At 48.6% G+C, this 17,315-nt stretch overlaps 1 protein-coding gene across 4 annotated transcripts in view; it reads left to right on the top strand.

Annotated features, from left to right (window-relative positions):
* The window catches only part of AGAP1 (ArfGAP with GTPase domain, ankyrin repeat and PH domain 1), a 676,738-nt gene that overhangs the window by 265,705 nt on the left and 393,718 nt on the right, over positions 1–17,315 (top strand). For 2 of the 4 annotated variants that reach the window (XM_036766638.1, XM_036766641.1), the window contains exons 3-4: positions 6,254–6,341; positions 7,061–7,072. In XM_036766638.1, the coding sequence (XP_036622533.1) occupies positions 6,254–6,341; positions 7,061–7,072 (100 nt within the window). The remainder of the gene's footprint in view (positions 1–6,253; positions 6,342–7,060; positions 7,073–17,315) is intronic. The other 2 variants (XM_036766640.1, XM_036766642.1) reach the window with 1 other exon arrangement.

The following is a 17,315-nucleotide window of genomic DNA, read 5'->3' as shown; positions in this document are numbered from 1 at the left end:
TTGGCTGTTGTTTCTCGTTGGAGTTCTTGATGGTTATTTGGTCTGGTGCTGTTTTTAGGTTTTTTCTGGAGTAGGTTTGTGGGAGCCAGGCCGCCTGCTTCTTTTCAGAGAGTCTTCTTTGTCTAAAGTCCTAATCCCTTCAATTCACAGCTGACGAAACCGAGGCTTGGAGAGTTTGAGGAATTGATGAAGGGGCCACAGGGGGGAAGTGTCAGACCCAGACCCGGATTCCCTGACTTCACGGCCATCTTCCATTCCCCTGAACCTTGCTGTCTCCCCGCTTTTCCTTCTTCCTTTCCCTGCCTTCTTCAACATAGAGAACACAACCTCCCCTTTTCTTAATGACACGGGACCATCGCTGTGGCGTGAGTTCTGGTGGGGATTCTGGGTCCGGCTTGCCCCACCCTGCCCACTCTGAAATTCAGGGGGTGCTGAAGATGCTGCTCTGGATGCTGCTGGCATGAGGTCCAGGTGCCGGCCTCAGCAGTGACCCAACAAGGGGATTTATTAGACACGACTGGGGGCTAGTTGGCTGCCTCCTTATTCACTTCTTTCCTTTTATAGTGGAGTGACCACTACCTGCTGGGCAAGGTAACGCGGCCACTTTGCTTCAGCATTAATTAGTGAATCAATAAATCAACAAACACTTATTAAGCACCTACTCTATGCCTGGTACAAAGCCCCATGGAGGTTTGATCAGCAAGCAGACAGAGGGGCCTGAGCTGGGGCTGGCAGCTTTGGCTGAACTTTTGGGGCTATGAAGATGCCGAGAGGATCCAGTTTTGTTGGAGCCTTCTAAACGTAGCACCTACTATGTGCCAGGCACTATGCTAAGCCTTTTACAAATATTATCTTATTTCTTCTCTTTGGGCCTCAGGTTGCATCTATAAACCTGGGCTCCTAAGGAGGATTAATCATTAATGGAGTGCCTACTATGTGCCAGGCACTGACTGTGTAAGCCTTTTCCAAACATTACCTCATTTAATCCTCGCAACAGCCCTGGGAGGTAGGTCCCAAATCATTAATCCTCTTGTGTCTGAGTTTCCGCATTTGTACGATGAGGTTACATCTGTGAGCCCAGGCTCCAAGTCACTTCCCAGCTGTTGGCCTCACTTTCCCTCTTTAAAATGAGCCGATGGGTCTCTGTGGCCTCTGCAGTCCCTCCCGGTTCTGGACCCAGGATCCTCTGTGTCTGTGTCTCTCCAGCTGCTCAGCTTCCTGTTTCTTTGCCCCGAACCCTCCCCCTGCTTCTGCTTTCGGTGGGTCTTCCCCTTCCTCACTGGCCCTGATTTGGCAGCTATGGTTGATCCCCAACTTTCCCCTTCCCTCGCCTTTTCAAACTTTGTATTGTCTGTCTCCTGCACTTCCCCTCTTCTTTGCAGCTTTCACCTGACAAACCAGGTCTTTCCGGTGTTCCCTTCCTGCTGCGCTTGCTCAGGGGGAGGCGCGGCCTTTGGTTCTTCTAAGACTGTGTTTACTCCTAGTGGGGCATTAGGCCTGGCTCTTTGGCGGCCCACGTGTTTTCTTGGAGGTTTAGAGCTGCCCCCGAACCCTGAGTCTTTCTGAGTTTGGTGTTTGGATACCTGGGGTTCTCTCCCTCTTTGTGCCTTGCCGTGTCCCTCGTGATCATCCTTTGCCTGCCGGAGATATTCAGTAAATGGCAAATGAATATGCGTGTGCCCGAAAACTCACCTTGTTGCTGATGGTTCAAAAACTCGCCAGCCATCCTGGTTTCTGGTGGAATCCTGCTTGCTTTCCGTTGTCATAGGCAGGTTGACCCCCTCCAGGGATGAATTTTTTGAGGCCCTCCTCCCAGGGCAGCAACATCGCTGGTGGTGGAGGGGCTGCAGTGTCGAGCTGCTTTAAGATATCCGTGTATCATTGACCCTGGTGCTCCGTCCCTAAGTGTGCGTGCTAGGACTCCTTCATAAACAATTTTTTTAAATTTAAAAAAAATACTATTCCCCTCCTCCCCCAAGGAGCACTTCCTCCTGGTGATTTCAGCTGCTTCCATGGGTTTAACTTGTTTCCCTCAGATCCCTGTATCCAGCCCTGACCTCTGTCCTGAGGGCCAGCCCTGTGTCAACAATTACCACTGGACATTTCTACCTGAGTGTCCTCCGCATGCCAAGGCAGCATTCATCGTATCTCTGCAAATCCACTCCCCCAATAATAATAAACGTTTACATAGTACCTACTAAGCCTCCCGGGTGCCCGGCACTGTGCAAGTGCTTTACAAATATTAACTCATTTATGCTCACAAAAACCCTGGGAGGTGGGTGCTGTTGTTATCCCCGTTTTACAGATGGGGAAACTGAGGCAAACAGGTTCATCGACAGTGTCTGAGGTTGAGTTTGAACTCAGGTCTTTCTGACTCTGAGGATGCAAGAATCCTTGCAGGCCCCCTGGTTTTCAACCTTGGAGTCATCTTATCCTCGACTGTTCACCACTCTCCTTGTTTCTACCTCCATAATCGCTCTCACACCTGTTCTCTGGGCATCCTCCTATTTGGTCTCTTAGCCTCCATCCTTTTCCTCCTCCAATCCATAGCACTGCCAAATGATCATTCTTAAAATACAGGCCACTCCCCTACTCCACAGCCTTGTGTAGCTCCCTACTGCTCCTAGGATTAAAAACAAAATCTTTAGTCTAATATAAGCCCCTTATAACCCTGCCTCCCCTGCACCCTGCCCTCCAGTCTTTCTCAGGTTCCCTGTCTAGTTTTCTTTCCTATGATTCCAGTGCCTGCCTTTTCTGTTCAGGTCCGACTGGCCCAATAGCTCTTCCTATTCTACCTTACATCTCCCACCTACGGGCTTTTGCCCTGGCTGTTACCTGTCTTTGGAATGCACTCGCTTCTGATGTTTAGAACCCTCATTTCCTCCCAGAAAGAGCTCAGAGTCCTTCCTCATCCTCCCTTTTGTTAACACTTTCTTCGTCTTAAAATTACTTTGCATTATTTCTTTTCAGTACTTTGTAGTGTATTTGCATATGTGCTGTTTCCCTCCAGTGGAATATGAGCATGTGCCTGTGTGCATGTATGTGTGTGTGTGTGTGTGTCTGTCTGTCTGTGTGTCTGTCTGTCTGTGTGTGTGTGCGTGTGTGTGTGTGCGCGCGCGTGTGTCTGTGTGTGTGTGTCTGTGTGTGTGTGCGTGTGTGTGTGTGTCTGTGTGTGTGTGCGTGTGTCTGTGTGTGTGTGTGCGTGTGTGTCTGTGTGTCTGTGTCCTTGGCACCTGAGCTCGCTACATGCCTGTAGAACTGAAGGGAAGGCTTCATGGAACAGAAAATGTACATTTCCGGGCTTTATGGATTTTTCTGATGTACACTGCCCCTTTGTGTTTGGAGCAGCTGAGGACTGAGGACCAGCTGTTGTGGGATCATGGAAACCACCGAGGCTTTGGACTGGGCCAGCTCCTGGTTATTGCTCGGAGTCACTTGCTTCCTGGGGAAAAATCACTGTTACATCTCTGTGCCTGGCACTTAACAGAGCCTGGCGCATAGTAGGTGCTTCATAGTTATTTGTTGGCTGACTTGGTTTCTTCCTCTAGAGAAGGAGGCCTTTGGACTGAGGATGATTTGCATTTAGCCCCAGCTGGGAAGGTTAGGAATGGTCTCACAGCCCTGCAGGGTGGGCTTCAAGGCTCTGTATCCTCTTTCTAGCTCTGAGCTTCTGCTAAGGGTTCAGTTGAAACTCGAGCCAACGTGGATGACCTCCCTTCCCTCCTAGTGTCTCCAACTTCAGTCCCTTTTCACAGTTATCAGGCATCTCTTGGCCAGCTGCCATTCAGACTTGGCAGAGCTCTTTGCTGCCTTGTTCCCTCACCCCTCCCTTCTGCTCTCACCCAATAGAGTGAGAATCTCTCCTCAGATTTTTTTTTTTACGTTATCTTCTTGTCCACAAACCTGTAGTGGCTCCTTAGCGCCTTTAAAAATAAAACTAATAAAACCTTTAAGAAAAAAACTGAGCTAACTTCTGGGATCCTAGATTTAGAGGCTTGAGGGCCCTTGGAGGCCGTCCAGTCTGACCCCCTTGTCTGACAGGAGAAAACCAAGGCTGGGAGAGTGACCAGCACAAGTGGCAAAAGGCACTGCTGGGATTTGAACCAAATCCAGCATCTTTTCCAGTGTGCCATTCAGCTTCTGGCTTTGGACTTGGGAGGAGCTGTCTGTCTGCTCTCAGAATGCTTTCAAACATGCTGCTCTTTGCCCATTTTCCCCATCTCATCTCTTCCAAAGTGGAATCTGCGCTATAGTCCAGCAAACCGTCTTTCTTTTCTCTTGTTTGTTCCTCCCTTGATGTTTACCGCTTCCTCTCTCCTTGGTGGATGGAGGAATCCAGTCCATCCCTTGTTCCATGGCCACCCCTTCTGGCCCCTCTCCCCTCTTCAAGTCCTCCGCTGGCATTTCTTCTGGATTAGATCCACGTCAGTCTGTCCAAGGTTTGTCTTTGGTCTCCCTCCATTTTCATTACGTCCCAGTTATTTTCCTTCTTTCTTATGTTTTTGGGGCAGAGAGATTACAGGCATATTTTTCCACATGCTATTTTCCTCCCTAACCAGAGTTAAAGTTCTCTAATGTCATTTTTCACGGGCAGGTAGGTGTCGCCATGGTGCACAGAGCACCAGGCCTGCAGTGAGGAAGACTCATCTTCCTGAATTCAGTCTGACCTCAGACACTAGCTGTGTGATCTTGGGCAAGTCACTTAACCTGCTTTGCCTCAATTTCCTCATCTGGAGAAGGAAATGGCAACTCCAGTATCTTTGCCAAGAAGACTCCAAATGGGGTCACAAAGAGTTGGACATGACCGAACAGGAATGACATTTTTTCCCACACTTTTGCTTGCACTCACTCGGCCTGGACGTGAAATCCTGTTCTCTGCCCATGGCAGGTGATTAGGAAAGGGTCACCCAAAACTATGTGCCCTCCCTTCTTAGCCACATGGGAGGCCACATGTTTATATTGGAAAATATGCTGAAAATGATAATGACACCAACTTTTTTTTCTGGCTTGGTCCCAGAGAGCAGAAATAGCAGCAGTGGATGGAAACTGAAAAGTGACAAATTTAGACTTGAGGAAAAAGGAAAACTTTCTGATAATGAGAACATTCCAAGCTTGGAGCGGGCTGCCTGGGGAGGGAGGGAGTGGAGAGGGGGCTTCAAGTTAAGGCTGGCTGCCCAGCTGCCCAGTACTTAGTGCAGCATCTGTCACATAGTAGGTGCTTAATAAATGGCACTTGATTGATTGTCAGGCATGATGTCCAGGGAATTCTTGTGTAGAGACTGCCGAAGCCCCTTCTAACCCTAATATTCCATGGTCCTCGATCTCTTCTTAAACTTCCTCTCCCCTGATGTGTTCCATAGTCTAAACAGGCCTTCCTCCTGGGCCATTCCTCCAATAAATGATTCAGAGAAGAACCACTCGGCGTCCTTTCCTCTGGGTCTTTTAGTATAGCTGTGCAGCTGGGGCTGCCTACCTGTTCCCAGGTCTTTAACCTGACTGGCCTATCTCCCTATATGATCATTCTTCTCGAGAGAGGCAGCCTGGCATAGTGCCAGAAGCGTTGAGTTTGAATTCAGTTTCAGATATGTACTAGCTGTGTGATCCTGGACATACACCTTAACCTCTCTGAGCCTCAGCCTTCTCACCTGTAAAATAACCACATTGGATTCAGAGACCTCCAGTCCTAGATGGAAGATCAATCTCTATTTTTAATCAGTAATTAACATGCCACAGCCTACTCACCCCCACCACTGGCCTCCCCATCTTTCAGTTACATCACAATTCCTTTGATGAAAGCAGGTGATTCCAGGGAGGTGGTTTCCACCTGCTAATTTGGGGCCATTTGGGTCCAGTCTGTGCTTGGTGAAAGACCTTTGCCTTTTTATCATCCACCGGGTCCTTTTGCCGATTGTTCTCCCTCCTCCAGACTCAGCTCCTGACTGCCTCCTAGAAGGAGCTTAGTCTTCTCCCTCCTAAAACAATTTGTTTTTATGTATTTATGCTGTTTTATATTGACTTATACGGGTGCTTCTGTGCCCCAACCACTCCCACACATAATAATCACTTAGCCTTTCAGTGTCCCCAGAAAAGGTGCCAACCTGCACTGGTGGAGGGAGTTTCCTCTTCTGAAAGTTCCTTCTCCAGTCCCTGTGGGCATGAGGGTACAATTCAACTAGTCGGTCTCTATTTGCCCTTCACGTGACCTCCTGGCTTTAGTCCAACTGAATTACTGTTTTGTTTTCCCCCATTTCAGGGAATTGTGGGTAATTTGGCTAGTGGCAAGTCTGCGCTGGTACATCGATATCTGACTGGCACGTACGTTCAGGAGGAATCACCCGAAGGTAAGTTATGGGCACCCTGGCCATCTAAGGCTTGTGCCAATTGTTTGTTTTATTGAATGTATCTGCAGTGATCAATATATTCTAGTACTACCCCTCTCCTGAGGAAAAAAATCACTTATAAAAGCCTAAAAGTATAGTTGGTGTTTCTGCAACGTAGTAGTAAGCACGATTCATTTGCTTTGGCTATTGGAGTAGTAGGGAAAATTAGCTTTAAGCAGCGAGGGTGAGTGTATTGCTTTTGTGAAGGCTTAGTCCTTGTCCACTGATGGGAATTTCCCTAATCCTGATGTCCTGTTTCCATAAAAATATTTGTGCTCTCCGAGGGAGCCATGAGGATGGGAGTATTTCCACTGACTGCAGAAGCACCGATCCCTGACCTGGGCTAGTTGGATCCCATGAGTTACCCCCCCGGAATGTATTCCAAGCATTTAATTGGCATCGGGGGGAAACCAATTTCTTTTGGCTACAAGCCTCTGAGTGACTCGATTCACGTGCTCCCAACCTTTTAATCATTTTTTTATGAGTAATTGAAATGGCACCTGTAATAATTGGGAAAGCCGCTTTCGAAGCCCTCGTAGCCGGGTTAGAGGGTTCCCAAAGAAATGAAAACGCAAAGCGATTCTCAATGCTGTTGACTTTCCTCTGATCTTTTACTCCATCTCTGAGACACTGAATCTCTGGTTCCTTCCTTTTCTTATTGGCTGTTCCATTCTTTGCAGATGTGGATGCAGGTAACTATACGTTCCCTTCATGCAGCGCTTGTCTTGTTCGGAAGAGACAGGAGGCTCAGCTTATGTTACTGTAGAGTCCCGTCCCATCCTCCCCCACCCCACCCTGCTCCTTGTTGCGTGTCATCATCCAGATGCTTTTTCTTTCTTTTTTTTTTCCCTTTAGATTTTAAAAACATCTCACTGTTTTGTCCCTTAGTTGTCTTCTTAGTAGTAGTTGTGAGTAGTTCCATATGTCTCCTATAACCCCTGTTTGCGGTTGTTAACTCCTGTCCTGGACACTGTCTTATCTTACTCTGAGCGTTAATTGGAACACTCTGGGTGTTGCTCTCAGGGTGGGCTTTACTTTGCCCCAAAAGGTTAGCCACCGTGCTCTGAAACTGGAGGTTTGATCCCAGCAGGGAGAGAGTGGTTGGAGCGTGGAGAAGGTGATGAGGAGAGAGATTTATGGGGTATTACCAGCTAATCACTTAGAAATGAGAATTGGATGCAACATGCATTTATTAAGCAACTTCTTGGGGCCAGGTACCTTACTAGCCACAAGGGTTACAAAGCCACAGTCAGGTGCATCCTGCCCCCAGGAACTTAAGTTTTACTGGAGGAAAAAATAATGTTCACTAATCTGTAAATTCAGGGAGTAAACTAAAGAAATTCATAGCACCTTCAGTGAGGAGAGAGCTATTAGGAACCCGGACAATTGGGAAAGGCTCATGGGTTAGAAAAACTCGTCTGGGCTCTGATACTAAGTAGCAGCCTGGTCAGTGGAAATGTGAAATTTATGTGCTAGGAGCTGTACTGAGTGCTAGGCATGCATACCGACACAAGAACAAGACAGGCCTGCCCTCAGGGAGTATACATTCTACCATGGGGAAACATGGTACACACAGTTAAAAACAAAAGATGTATGGGGGGTGTATGTGTTGGGGGGGGGGGGAAGTATTCAGACACACCCAGGACAGGCAGAAATATAATGACGGCCGCCATGGTTACACCCCTCTCTTGTGAGCTGTAACTCCTATTTTCTTACATTTGTTCCATTCTGATGATAAATAGAATTCTGGTGTTTTCTGGGACAAACTGATTTTGTCAGCATTTGCTACTGGAAATGATGGATGCCCGTTTCCTGGCTGACTGAGGAAGTGGGTTGAAATTGATTCTCTGTTGTTTTCAGCCCCCGGTCCAGCTACCGTGCCGCTCTTCATCCTGTTACTGGTGTTCAAGGCAGTGACAGTGGATACAGGAACTCACAGCAAGTGATCTCCAGTTGGATTAACTTTGCCCTTTCCTTGAGATAATAATTGAGAGCAGTCAGGGCCTAGAGTCCACCTGGTTCCTTAGGGTCAAGGTGCCAGTGTGTGTATTTCTTTATTTGCTGCCTTAGACGATCTCCTTCGAATCCTTAAGGAAGAATTTTTTTTTATTACCTTTGCTGTTCTTCCCTTCTTCCGATGTGTGTTCCCATCATATTTGTGCTTGGCCAATGAGTGGGCCACACTGCATGATATATCTGTGACACACCCCGCCCCCAGCCGCCTGGAGGATCACTAGTGGCGATGTTGGGGTGCTGAGTTCCATGTCCAATGGTAGAATTCTGTACATTGGGGTCTTGTAGTGATCCCGAAAGAACATTGGGCCTTTTGTTAGGAGTTCCACCTCAACCACCTTGCCTAATACGATATTTCAAAATTGGCCTAGTCTTAGGTCCAGGATCCTAAGAAGCCGTCAGAAGGCTTGCATTCTCTTCATTGGCAGATGGAACATTGCTCCCTTATCCCCAGTATTGAACCCTAGGGGTTGCGGTCCTGACTCCAGACCCTCCAGGGTTACTCTGTCTTGCAGCCTGTTGAGGGACCCACCCCCAGCCTCTCCACCCTCAAGGTCCCCATGTTTTCTCTGGCGCCATCTTTCAGGTTGCCATGAGTTTTCTCGTTGGCCGGCAGAGCTGCGACCAGCTGGGATTCTGAGCCTCTTTAGGCTGGGCACTCCCCACTGCCATCCCATCAGCTGACCGGTGCCTACCCATGCCCTCGCTGCTGTTCTCTTAGCCCAGCAGTGACCCTGGCTGGCTATGGGTAAGAGTGTTGGGAGGGAATTGGGGGAGAAGCAGGTGAGCTCACTTTTTGGGGGGGAGGGGGGGCCGGTGCTTCTCTTGGCTTCCTATGCTGTCCAATCCCCATCATCCCTTGTCCCCGCCTCCAGCAAACAGGATCTTGAAACTCACTTGTTCCCCAGGCTAGTGATGAGGTTCATATTAGCAGAGCTATGGTGCTATCAGCAAACGCAGAAGGGACGTTTTGGGGGAAAATCCAGAGTAACCAGTCTGCATAAGTTTCCTCTACCCCCTTATCTTTTCCCCCCATGACCATTTATTCTTATGAACATCACTTAAAGTGAGAAATGTTGGCTTCTGGTCACCCAAATGAGCTAATATATTGGTAAAGGACTTTTAACTTTGCTGATGGAAAATGTTGCATAAATAATAATGTTTACAGCTGTCGTTAGAGGAGCAGCCTGGATGAGTGTGGATGGAGTGCTGGCCCAGGAGTCTGGAAGACCTGGGTCCCCCTCCCGCTTCCACCCCATACGGGCTGGCTGTGTGACTGTGGGAGCTTCGATTTGGCTCCCAATGGCCTGGAAATCTCTCCAGGATGTTAAGTTTCAGGATAGGCGCTGGTTTGAATTGGTAAAGGCAGGTTGCACACTGGGAAGTCATCAATGGGATGATAGGTCTGGTCCCCTCAGATTCCATGATCCCTTCTCAGCAGTATGATAAAAGAAACTCTTGTTCACATAGAGATCGAGCACATGGCTTCTGAAGTCCCTCGCATCTCCCAGATTCTGGGAAATATTGTCACATAACTTAGCCCTGTTTGCCATATGGACTAGGCCCGACTTTCTGGTTGCATGCCAGTCTAGAAGTCTAGGAGAGCCCACTCAAGCCTACCTGAAACATGGTGCCTGGTACCATAGGAAAATGTATATGATAGAAGAGCTCTGGATTTGGAGTTAGCAGACCCGGGTTCAAATCCTGGCATAGCTAGGTGTTACCTGTTTGACCCTAGGCAAGTCCCTTGGCCTCTCTGAGCCTCAATATCATCTTCAGCAACAATGGGGCTGGATTAAAGTGGAATTTCTTTTCTTGGTTGTCGTCAGCAGAGATTGGACAGTCACTCATTCAGTATTTTATGGCAGAAATCTCTTTTTTTTTTTTTCATTTCATTATCAGTTGGACTAGATGGATGGTTCCTGAGGTTCATGCCAATTCTGTGGTTCTAGGACTGGGTGGTCTCTAAGGTTTTTTCAGCTCCAAAGCTCTGAGCCTATGAGCTTATGCCATCGACGTACCCACAACGCTGCCTTGTCTTAGGAGGACATAGTGGGTCTCCAGTATGGCGCCCGTTGCACATTCAAACCTGTCTCGCTAGCTCCAGTCCCAGCCGCCATTTTCCCGTTTTGCTGGTAGACCTCTTCCCTGTGGGTTTGCTGGGGCCTCTTGTCTCCTGCTGCTCTTTGTTGCTGTGCCGAAGTATTTGTCCATTGTGGTCTCTGTTGGTTTTCTCCCTGTAGCTGCATATTTGCGATCAAGGGCGTGGGATTGGCTTTATGACATCATCAGTCATCATTCCAGGCCCTCTGAGGGTCTGCAGAGCTCCTGGCCTGGCTGTTTGATTCCCACTTTGTCCTTTTGATGAGGCTAATCTCATAATGATTGTTCTTGCCCCTGGCCGAGGGGATGGAGGAAGCTGCCTGCTTGTGATGGGGAGCTTCCTCAGGATTTGGGGGAGGAAGCCTGGAAACCTCTTTTTCATCTGTTTCCCACCATCATCTCAGTGCTTAGAAACTACTGAGTTTGATTGGGGCAGTGGTTCCAAGCTGCAGGACGGGTTTCTGAAGCACATTTAGCTTTGATTTTCCCTGGTCTTTTCTGAGGATCAGGACGTTTAACGTTTGCATACACACGTCTGATCAGTAGTGCAGGAGCAGGAACATAGAAAACTCATTCTTGAGAAAAAAATTAAAAGACGGCCGTGTTTGTAACAGATTCCCAGCCCTCTGTCCATATAGGGGCAAATCGTGGCACGGTGGAAAGAGCCCAGATAGGAAGTCCGATGGTGTCAGTTCAACCCTGAGCCTGTTTGACCTTGGATAAATCAATGTCCATGAGCCTGAGTTCCTGCACTGTTATAAGAGCAGGTCGGACTCGATAGTCTCTAGGGTTCCTCTCAGCTCCGTGTTTCTGGTCCCAAGTCACTTAACCTAGCTCAGCCTTGGTTTCATTGTCTGTAAAAAGGGGGAGGTGACCTCGATGCCCACCCAAGACTTACCCTTCTAGCTCCTCTGTATCTGGGATCCTGAGTAAGCCTGTGGGAGCCTCTGTTTTCTGTAAAAAGAGGAGGTGAACTTGGATGACCATCGGAGGCTCCTTCCAGCTCCTTGGACATAGCACATATACATGAACATGCAGACGCCCAGACATGGGGGCAGTCTGGAGGAATTGGAACTGGTCACTCAGGTCGATTCAGCAGGCATTTAGGAAGCACCTACCATGTGGAAGTTACCTCCCGTGTGCCAGGGTTGGGGAGACGCTGTTTGTGCCATGTCACTGATTGACCCTGGCCTCCAGGCTACATGCTCCTGAAGGGAAGACAGGGACGCATGTCCTGCCTCAAAAAAGATGTTACCCTAGGTGAGTCTCTTAACCGCTTAGAGCTCTGGGCCCTTCTTGAGGACTATAGGTGGGGCCCCATCTGGTTACTCAGTTTCTTCCTCTGTAAAATGAGAGTTGGACTAGATAAACAATAAGGTCCTGATTCTATAGTTTGGCCCTGATCTGCATGAGGTGGAGGGAGGGCTTCCTCTTTATGCTGAAATCACTCTGAGCAGGCCCCTCTCCCTCCCCAAATAGACACAGAGACACACACTCCCAAATTTAAATGTTGAATTAATTGCAAAACACTTGGCAGGAGTATACTGTTGGGGAGGAAATACAGATGTATATATATACATACATACTTGTGTGTGTATATTTTAAACCATCCTGAAGGTGAGCTCTTAGCCTAATATTTAAACAGGAAATTGATTCCACAGGGGATCTAAAGGCGCAGAGATGAGATAAACTTGAACGTGACCTTGACCCCTCTGGCTGCACCCCAGTGTTTTCCCCACGAGGGCTGGTGGGAGGTGACTTCCTCCCTGTCCTCCTCTGGTCATTTAGGGCATCTGAAAGCCCTTATGAAGCACCTTCTTTATGGGAGGCACCTGCTTGGGAGCCCCTAGGGGTGCCTCCTGTCCCCCATTGAATCTACTCTTTCACCCCCTTTGTCTCCAGCCCCAGGGGCTGGGAGTCACTCCCAGGCTTTTTCTGAGGCTGTGCTTGGCTGGTGGAGGAGCCTGGGCCCCCTTCAGAGCAGGGACTGGCTCAGCTGGGCCTTTTCTGTCCCTGCCCTGCTGTAACTCATTACCCTCCAGGCCTGGAATGGGCCTCTCTGTGTTTCCTGGTTTCACAGATTCGGAGGTGGGAAGGGGCCTGGGTCATCTAGGCCACGGCTCTCACTTTATGGAGAAGGAAACTAATGGCCGGAGAAGGCCTTGGAACTAAATCTTTGGTGCCGCTGTTTTCTGCGTCCTCTCTCCCATTCAACCTGAAGCTTCCATAGTAGATCCTTAGCCTACAGACTGGTCACAGCAGGGTCAGGGTTTGAGCCAGGCTCTGAGCCAGGCTCTGTCCTCTGACTTCCACACCCTTGCTGCTGAGCCCTGTCAGGTTTCTGTTGGGGTGGGGACATTGGGTGCTCCTGAGCCCCTGGGTCCATTCCTGGAGTCAGGAGGCCTTGAGTCTGAAGCTTGTCACAGACTCTGAACAAGCCACTGCTCCTTGGGTCCCTGATCCAGACTCTAACCTTGGCCCTGATTCCCAGCCTCAGTTTACCCATTTGAAAGTAGACCTAGTAATGGCACTTCTTAGTTTCAGGGAGGCTCAAGGGAGGGAAGGTCTGCTGAGCCTTCGTCCATGTCAGGAATAACTATCAGTAAGAGGACGAATGTGGCCAGCTATCCCTGGCCCCCTGAGGACATGTGGCCAGCATGCTTTTATTTCCTGCAAGGGCCTGGCAGAGCCCTTTAGGAGGATCAGAACATCAGCCTATTAGAGCTAAAGAGGAACATTAGAGGTAACCCTGCCTCCCCAACCCTGTAACAGAATGGGAAACTGAGGTGATTTGTCCCAAGTCACCCAGCTTTGTAAGAAGCAAAACTGGGACTGGAATCCGGCCTCGGGCTCTGAATTAGTCCCATGCTCTCCCCACTGTCTCTCGCTGACTCCCAAACCTCAATTCCTTTGTTCAAAGTCCTGAAACTTTGTCTGTTGGAGGGTGCTGGGTTGGGAGCGGGGGCAGGGTCCAGATATCATTAGTGAGGCCCATTTCCTTCATTCAGGTGTTCCAGTGGAGGAGCCTGGCCAACCGGATTTCAGTCCTAGGCCTTGTCAGAAACAGGAGGACCAAGGTCCCAGTAATGGAGGGACACCAGAAGGGTCAACAAGGAAGCTCTTTGCAATGAGCTTGGGACCTTGTCCAAAAAAGAGCAAACGAGAGACCCCCCCAAGCCCGAAGCAGCCTGGTTACTTCTCCCGTCTCATTCCTGAAGGCTTTTTAAGCACCTCTTGTGGGCCTGGCACTGGGGAACAAAGACAGAATGAAGCAGTGCCTACTCCCAAAGAGCTAAGATGTCTTCATTCAGTCAGTTAAGCAACACACATTTATTAAATGCCTTCTGTATGTCTGACAGTGAACTAGGCCCCGGGGAATGATAGAAAGACAAAACGAGATAATTCAAGGAGCTGACATTCTTCTGGCAAGAAGCAACATGTACATAGATAATTGAAGAAAGAATATGTTCAGAAATACAGAGGAGTTTGTGAGTGGGGTACAAACAGGAGAGGCTTCATGGTGGAGAAGGCAGCTGGGCCTCGGTATAGTCGTGTACCCATGTCTAGGGGCTTGGGGCTGGGGCAGGGCAAGCTTATCATTCTAGGATTTTAGATTTCAAATGAAATAAGCCTTAGAGGACGTGCAGCCCGAGCTCTTCACTTACAGATAAATAAACTAAGGCCCGGAGGACTGAAGTGACCCTCGATGCTACAAAGATACCAGGTGGGATTCGGGCCATTCCAGATACTCCTTTCTTCACTGTGCCACGCCTGTCCTGTAATGTGCTGGTTTTAACTGCCAGAGGAGTGAAAGCAGACAATCTGTAGTTATCACTTGGGCTTGGAATTCTGTATTCTCTGACCTCAGCTAGACTCCTTGTGCTCCGCCTTGGCATGGGCCATCTCAGAAGCCCCAGGCACCTCTCTTTAGATCTAGTTGTGGGAGCAGTGGTGGGCCGACTTTGGGCGCTGAGGAATTCACCCTTCCTTGACCTATGACCTTGGAGTGGTCATTGGATTTTCTCCAATTTTTGGCTTCACTTTTTCAGAGACCCAGTTTTGAAGCTGGGCAGCGCTGATATTTCCATCACTGGCAGCTTAAGGAACATACCCATTTCTGGCCAGCTCCCAGCCAGGCCTGCTTCCTGAGCTGGGTTAGAAGCGATTCGCCGTACATCTATCTGCCCAGAAGCATTTTTAGCAGATGCATCTATTAAAATTGTAGTGAGTGAGTAAAACGGATCATGCATCCAAAAAAAAAAATGTCATCTGGTGGTGGGTGGCAATTTTGTGTGTGTGTATGGTTTAGTTTTTACTAACCAGCCAAGTGGTGAGTGCCCAGAGTCAGGCTCCAGGGCGTGCCCACTCGCTGGGGGATCCAACCTACTTGCCAGGTATTTTTTTCTTTAAAGTCAGTCTGCCTGATGCCTTATACTTTCACATCAGTCATTTCTGCACTCCCCCTCCCCACCACACACACACACACACACACACACACACACACACACACACACAACCCTGTGCTGAAACAAAACAAAAACAGTTCAGCAGAAACTCCCCACCCAGTGACCATGTCTGAGGAGGTTTACACATTTTGCCCAGTAGCTTTCCTATTTATTTCTAAAAGTATTATTTTATTTAATAGCAGGTTGGGTTTAATATTCAAGGGAAAAGCCAGATATCCTATTAGCCTCGAGGATGAATTACTTTAAAATCTTGGTTTATTGTTTAATTTTTAAGCCCCAGTTACCTCAGCTCTTCCTGGCTTCCCTGTTTTCACTGAGGGGACTGTCGTCCTCCCTGTCCAGTCCTAAGGGTTGTCTTTGCCTCTTCCCTTTTCCTTTTTCAATGTATTGGTCCCTTTTTCTAATTCACCAATAAAACCATCCCCTTCGTTCCCCACCAAAAAAGCCCACTGTTAATTACATGAGGACATACAATTAGCATCTGTGTGAGACATATTTGCATATATGTGTGTCTATGATAGAGGTGGCGGTATACTGATGTTTATGTTTTGGGTCCATCTTCAGACAGCCTATGATTTCCTCAGCAGAGACCTGTGATTTCATAAATTGATGGACATTTCAGGTGTGGAAACTCCCTCCACTGGAGCAAGTGTTTTGTATCTTGTACAAAGATGTTTGAAGCTGGTCATGGCGCACTGGACCGAATGCCAGGCGTGGAGTCAGGAAGACCAGAGCTCAGATCTAGTCTCCTAAGTCGCGCTAATGTGGACATTGCCAAAGTCACTTAACCTCTGTGTGCCTCCGTTTCTACAGCTATAATAGGAGAACCATAATATGACCTATCTCCAGGGGCCATTGTGAGGTTTGGAAGAGATAAAGCATTTAGCGTGCCTGGCACATGATAGGTTCCACACAAATCTACCTCTTATTGTTATCATTATCACAATCATTATTATTATTAGGGCAGCTAGGTGGCACAGTGGATAGAGTGCCAGGCCTGGAGTCAAGAAGATCTGAGTTCAAATCCGGCCTCAGACATTTCCTAGCTGTGTGATCCTGGGCAAGTCACTTCACCTCGCTGGCCTCTATAAAATGAGCTGGAGAAGGAAATGGCCAAGCACACCAGTATCTCTGCCAGGAAAACCCCAAATGGGGTCGCAGAGAGTCAGACATGACTGAAACAACTGAACAACAACTTTGGTATTGTTGTTGGTGTCTTCTCCATCGTCGCTGTTATCACTTTAGTATTAGAGAGAAGCCTCGGCCACCGAGAGGTTAAGTCACTTGGCCAGGGTCTCACAGCCAGGATGTGAGAGACACAACGCGGGAACCAGGTCTTCCTCGGACAGCCGCTGACTCGAGCTACTTTGCCATCCTGTCTGTCATCACCATTATGGACTAATCACAATATAGGCCGCACCGAGAAGGCTGACATCTGTATCCACGGGTGTATGTTTTCATGTGTGCCGTAACGAATGATCGAAAAATGAAGTGAAAGAAATTGCCCATCCTGTGTGCTAAAGTTCTGGCTTAAGGGTATTTGGGCTTTGCACTCCCCCTTGAGATGGGCAGTTATTCTTGACCCCTATTCCACAGATGAACAAACAGACCCAGAGCAGTGAGGTGATTGCCCCACGGTCCTATGTGACCGTGGGGTGCCAGTCTCTCCTGGCTCCTGGTCCAGCTCACTGTCCTCTGTATCGTCACATTGTATGAAATGCTTCTCTGCTGTTAGTGATCGCTTTTTAGTTCTCAGCGACTTTCAGCAAGCCCTGTGCACCCATTTTGAGGTGGGTATGTGTGTTTTTGTGCGGAAGGGGATAGTGCGGGTTACCCTGGGGCACTTGACACTTGTCACAGCCCGTTCCCCACAGCAGCCCCCCAAGGATGCGTTTCTGGGCCATTAATGATAATGCTTCTCATTGGACGTGCTTTATTTGGGTTTTTCAACTCTGCAGAAAGGTCCTTTCACATGGGAAAAATCTTCCTTCAGAGTGGCTTCCTCACAGGAAATCTGAGAAAGCGCTTGAACTTTTGTTCCTGGCCCGTGAGCGACCCTCAGCCTCTGTCCCTCTGAGACCCTGCTCGCTTCCAGGGCCTGGGCTCTGAGTCTCCTTCCCTGTAGCTCCCTGTTCCACTCTAGCCCCTGCCCTCCTGCTGGAGGCCGGGGGGCAGGGAAGCAGATCTGGGAGGTGAATGGGCAGCGCTGGTTCCTCCTTGGGATTCCCAACTTTCAGTTGGTCATTTATCCTGGTAATTAATGGCCAAAGCATGAAAGCAGTTCAGGATGATTCCCTCTTGAGAAACAGATGTAGGAGGCTATAAATTGGCAGTGACCTTCCCCTGAAGATTC

The sequence above is a fragment of the Trichosurus vulpecula genome, chromosome 7, assembly GCF_011100635.1.
Source record: "Trichosurus vulpecula isolate mTriVul1 chromosome 7, mTriVul1.pri, whole genome shotgun sequence".
Lineage (NCBI taxonomy): Eukaryota > Metazoa > Chordata > Mammalia > Diprotodontia > Phalangeridae > Trichosurus > Trichosurus vulpecula.
This window is presented reverse-complemented; position numbering and strand designations above follow the sequence as displayed.